Source organism: Lolium perenne, chromosome 5 (genome assembly GCF_019359855.2).
Source record: "Lolium perenne isolate Kyuss_39 chromosome 5, Kyuss_2.0, whole genome shotgun sequence".
Taxonomy (NCBI): Eukaryota; Viridiplantae; Streptophyta; class Magnoliopsida; order Poales; family Poaceae; genus Lolium; species Lolium perenne.
Genome location: NC_067248.2, coordinates 87,901,988 through 87,907,866, shown reverse-complemented (window position 1 = coordinate 87,907,866; position 5,879 = coordinate 87,901,988). Strand labels below are relative to the sequence as shown.

The following is a 5,879-nucleotide window of genomic DNA, read 5'->3' as shown; positions in this document are numbered from 1 at the left end:
AATTATGTATTCGCTGCTATTTCTACCAACCATGCCAAATCATTCCTTGAATGGTGTTAGATCGATCTTCAATGGCTTCTTTCCCTTGGTGACTCGCTTCACACAAAGAAACAGAAATTGTGAGATTAGAGAGATTAGGAATTTAGGATTCACTATACTAAGGTAAGGATGTAAAAAAAAAAACTTACAGCAATTGCAATGAGTTCTTCCAATAGCTCCTCCAAATTGTGCAATGGCTAGAAACAATGCAGGAAGGTAATAAGTGAGCATAACATCACATATCGCAATTGAAAATGTAACGGTGATGGAAAGTTTACCCATTGAGTTGGCCCATCGCATGGTGAATTCAAGGGATCATCATGTACCTGTCACATGATTATGAATCAAAAAAAGAAAACCATAAACTAGTATACCTTTGTGGATAGAAGATAAAAGGAAAGAAAAGCAGCATGATAGCTTCATCTACCTCCATGAAAATACCATCAACACCAACTGCAACAGCAGTCCTTGCGATGCACGGTATTAGTTCTCGTAAACCTCCACTTGCAACCCCACCACCATCAAGCTTACAAAACAGAAACAAGTAAACCCAGTTGAACAAATTAAAATCCTCAGAGGCAGTTATATTCATAAAGAACTAGTTTGGAAGAGTAGTTGATCAACATATAAGGAGATGACTAAACACAACAACCAAAATGGTTATGACTTTGTGTATCAAAAGCATGACATTTTGGACATATGTTTTTGCGGACTGGGAGGGCAACCAAAATCAACATATTCCAAGAAGTCCAAGTTCTTGGTACTCCTGTATGGCCACTTCGTGTTTCAAGACAAACTTTGACTAATAATTTGATCAACAAAATATGAGTTATATGTAACCAAAATCATATTGTTGGAAACATGTTTCAAATATGAAATCAGTTGTGCTTTTGATGGCATACAACTCATGTTTTGTTGGCTAGATTACTAGTCAAAGTTTGCCCCAAAATACGTAGTTGACTTTTATACAAAAACGGAGGGAGTACTATTCCACAGTTGAGTATTATAGATATGACGTCAGAGTTTTCGAGCTTTGGCCGTTGATAATGGTTGCAGAAATATACAGAGATATGGATCAGGTTGGAACATTGGCATATATTATAAACACCCTCCCAGTCCATAAAAGCATGACATTTAGAACATATTTTTGTCAAACTTTTAAAACTTCGACCACCATTTTTTAAATTATTTTCATTGGATTTATGCCAATTATATTAATGGATTATTATAAAAATACTTTAGTAACATAACAATTTTTATCAAGTTATAGCTAAAGATATGTTATGAAGACCGTGTAGATGTCTAAAACATCATCTTTTTGAAGATTAGAGTGAGTGAGATACAAATGGATCACATGCCAATTTACATTCAGAGAGGCACATAACTAAAGTCTAGCTAATTACCACAAGTTTCCATGTCAACTATTAGCAACATTAAATACAGAAATGATTCCCTTAATGTTGATTTGATTTACAAATCGACATATGAGTATATTGGCAAATAAAAATAAAAAGAGGAATTTGCTTAAGGTTGAGCAAAACTGTCGGCAAGAGAATTAGCCTAAACCAAGAGATGCATATTAGAAATAGCCAAATAGGTGATACCTTTTTTCCAGCTGGCTGTTGTAGAGCATGTGTTACATCAGCTACCTGAAAATGCATACATCTCTATCACTGATCTATATCATTGTTTCTAATACATTGATAGCTACTACATACCAAGATATATTTGAGTATACAAAATTGAAATTTCGACGTACAATTTACCTATAGAAAGAGCAATCAACTGGTTAATGTATAAACAACAGAAATCCATTATCGAGTATTAATAAAGGCTGCCATATCAAGGTATACTACATCTGCCATGTCAAGGCAATTGTGCCTCAGAAAATAAAGGCTGAATGCTTTCTCGCTTTATTGACACAAAAACCAGTATATTAATTGTAATAATGCATCTCTACTGGTGCAAAATAGATTAACAGTTTTTTCGCAAATATCATGGTGATGAATACCAGACATCCAGACCTACCCAATATCACCAATATTACTCAGAAAGCAATTTTCATCAATACAAACAAGTTGGATATGTGATTATGCAATTATTGGCGAAAGTAAGGTGATAATACTTACCACTGGGCAATTTGCTTCTCTCAGCCACTCAAAGTTCCTTGGGTCAACAATTAGATCATCTGTGTGTAGAATGAAAACAACAGAAGTAAATATATTGCTAAACTTGGTATCCGTTACAAGGTAATTGTAAATATAAGCTGCTTGTTGCAGGAAAACTATCCAATGGCTTATTTTCCTTTGACTTCTCGCTTAGCAGTCTGCATAAAATGACTACCCTATTTCTCTAGATATGGTAGAGAGCTGAAATCGGTTGAATAGGGAGACCTACAGCTTGAGCTCACAATGGAAAAATCACAAATGGTTGTCTCGACTACTTTGTTGTATGGAAGCTGCACTTCATGCTGTCCAACCTGACTATTAGTATGTTCTATTAGCGAATGCAGGCATTCTAAATGCCTAGGGACCCAGATACATATTTCAAGAGCTAGTCAGCCATCAGATGTCACTTTTTCTTTATCTAGGTTCTCCCTGGCAACCATCACTATTGCCATGCTACAGCATATTTGAGTGTCCAGAAACAGCACGATATCCTATTCAGCGTGATATGTTTCCTGATGATCACATATAATAGCTCAACATAGTATATACCCTAATATGGTATTATGTGTTTTCTCTTATTTATTTACTTCTGAAGCAGACAGTCCATCAAAAAGAGAGATGACTTAACTGTAGCCAAACATGGTGCCACGCTCACAGACCATCACATGTTGATTTCCAGCAAGTCTAATTTTCTCCGCTGAGTTGGCCATAACCTGGAGAAGTAAAGGATCATTCCGACAATCGTACGCAGAAAAGTACCGGGAAAATAAGTGATTTCAGGAAGGACTTGTCACTGAAATGCATATCTTTCGTATCTACAGTTACTGATTCTAGACTTCTAGAAATGAAAAGGCGACAGGCAAATGCTTGGTGCAACATTTTCCATTAAAAAAATCACAAACATCTTGTTAAGTAGCACAAGCACGTAATTGTTATTTGGCAGCACAAAGCTCCACCTTCACCAATGGCTAGCTGAACTTCCGAAGAGAACTGGCAATTCACAGTAAAAGGTGATTGGGTTTTCAGAACGGTGATAGACCAAACTGGAACTGACAGTTTGTTTACATAGTTAGTTAGACATTCTGTTGGTTTCTCATCATCTCATGTTTGATTTACCATGGGCAGAATAGAAAAGTCCAAACAAGTCCAAATAACTTCCACTTCGCCTGACCATTCAATCTCATAAAGGAAAAAAATCACATGAAGTGAAACTTCCCTAGACAAACGACATTATGGAATATTTATAGAATATTAAAAAAGAACAAGCATGAATTTGTAGGCTGATGCTAAACCAGACAATGGAATGTAGCTGGTGGCAGCTGACAATAATAGTACTCACTTTGCTGATGTGTATAAAGTGCCCAAAGAATTTGAGATTCAATCTTTCAAACAACATATCAGTTCAATGCATATGGCCCAGATGTAAATGCAACTTCATGCAAGTCCAAAAAAATGTAACTTCATGCAGTCAAACTTTTCTTGGTGTTAAAAACAATAAATTAAAATTTATGACTAAAGTTTAATTTTGCAAAGGTGCCAAATAAAGCACAACTTATAATATTTAAAAGACAGACTACTACATTTAAGTTTTGGCAAGACTGCCAGATAGAAATGCAACTTACAGAAGGAGCACAGAATTGTCCTTTCTTGATATTGATAATTTTCCCAGTCTTAGCTGCAGCCACTAGAAGGTCAGTCTGTTAATTAAATATTTTATTAGGCATGCCGAATGAGATAATCAAGTAGATTTATGATTAGATAGCTAGCAGTTTTGCAGTTTTCAAAAAAAATATGCATTCGTTGAAGTTGTACCTGGCGACACAGGAAAGCTGGAATCTGTATAATATCAGCAACTCTTCCAACAGCTTCACACTGATTTAGTGATTTAGTTAGAGAACATGTTCCCTTTTACACTTCAGAGCAAAGGATACGCGGTGAAAGAATTTGAATTCAAAGGGTGCAATAAGCACTTGTAACAGTATGAATAAAAAAAGCGACATATCCAAACAAAGATCTTTTCAAATTCAGACATGCCGTATTCAAATGCATGGAAAAAAAGTGGTTCCTGCAGTACAAACATTTCATAGAAAGGAAAAATAATTGATGGACGCTGCTAAGTTCGCTGGAATATTAGGAAAGTGATACAGCTGAAACTTTTTCTACCAAAGCAGTGAAGAATATCCTTGCATACAGCATTAATACAATCAAATGGATACCTGGCAGCTTTCATGCACATCAGTGACCACTGGAAGGTCATATGTGGCCTTCACCTTTTCAAGGATCTGATATAGCAAGGTGAAAAATGTTATATACAAAAGAGACAAAAGATCTAATATTATTTTTCCACACCTTTAGGCCTTCTTCCAGACCAGGGCCACGGAATGATTTTGATGATGTACGGTTTGCTTTATCAAAGCTTGATTTGAACACAAGAGGCACCCCAAGTCTGGTATGGAGAAAACAGCAGGTTTAATTTGTCCCAAGAATAAACAAAAGTATGGTGATCCATTGCTCACTTGGTTGTGATGGCTTTGATGTGTTTGGCCATCTTCATGACATGCTCCTCTGATTCAATCACATTGGGCCCGGCTAACAAGAAGAATGGTTGAGCAGCCTGTGTAAAAATCAGAAAGGTCAATTCTTGCATATATGCAACACATGAAATGTCTTCAGATGTGGTCACACTACTAGTATCATGCATTGTAAACAAACCAAGGAAATAAGTGAGCCTGCAAGATCACCCAAAAGCAAATTTGATATTATCCAAAGAGGCAGACACATAAAGCACTCAAAGAAATTCTCTATAATTCACAGAGAAAACACACACACAAAAAGTGAACCCCATTCAGTCATAGCAGACATCTCAAGGCTCGAGTGTACCAAAACATCCAAAAGGCATAGCATCTTCATGGAACTTACTAAATCTTGTAAATCTCAACAGTGACATCCATTTTAAGACATTCAGCGAGTGTTTTATCTTAATCACAGAACTTATGTCATGCTTGATTGGCTTCATTCTACCAGTACCAGGACCTCACTAAAAGACCAAAAAATAAGTCTGGATTATTTTGTATGGCGTTATCGGTAAGCACCACGCAAGGCCCTAGTGGAATGCAGAATGCACTGCCGGCTATCAGCTCTAAGATTATCTCTAATCCAATATTTTAGAAAAAAAATAGAACTAGAAACAATGAGCAAAATGGCAACATGATCCAGCAAATCCCACCACGAGAACTGCAAGTCCTAAAATATTCTTGGCGAGGAACAAAGAGCAAAGAAGGTATGAGCACGCCACGGCGCCCGCAGGGTGATGGACGAAATGCCACCCCCGAAATCACACGGAGCACAACTACACAAGGGAAATTTTTCTTACCTTGAGCTGGTTGTAGAGCGCCACGGACGAGGCATCCATTTTCCGTCCTCCCCGAAGAGGTGGGATTCGGAAGAACGGGATCAAGCGGGGCGGGAGCCGGACTGCCGGAGCAGATGCGATTCGGAGGTGGACGCCTGTCGCCTGTCGCCTGACGGGAGCGGGACCACTGGCTGGGGGTACTTGCGTCTGATACGGCCACACCACGTGAACAAATTTGACGTGGACCGTGTTTGATGCGGCCCATTAACACACCAGGGGAAGTTTTTTTCTTTCTTTTTATATAAATATCAGAATTTGTA

General features: G+C 37.7%; 1 protein-coding gene across 1 annotated transcript; it reads right to left on the bottom strand.

Annotated features, from left to right (window-relative positions):
- On the bottom strand, window positions 1-5,674 carry LOC127300745 (2-dehydro-3-deoxyphosphooctonate aldolase 1). Its single transcript, XM_051330906.2, has 13 exons — window positions 5,581-5,674; window positions 4,724-4,821; window positions 4,557-4,653; window positions 4,424-4,489; window positions 4,020-4,079; window positions 3,830-3,904; window positions 2,836-2,920; window positions 2,169-2,227; window positions 1,644-1,688; window positions 467-565; window positions 318-365; window positions 189-236; window positions 1-96 (listed from the first exon to the last, which is right to left on the bottom strand). Exons 1-13 carry the CDS (start codon window positions 5,617-5,619, stop codon window positions 40-42), a joined length of 876 nt encoding a protein of 291 aa, XP_051186866.1. The 5' UTR covers window positions 5,620-5,674; the 3' UTR covers window positions 1-39.
- Between the last annotated feature and the right edge of the window lie 205 nt (window positions 5,675-5,879).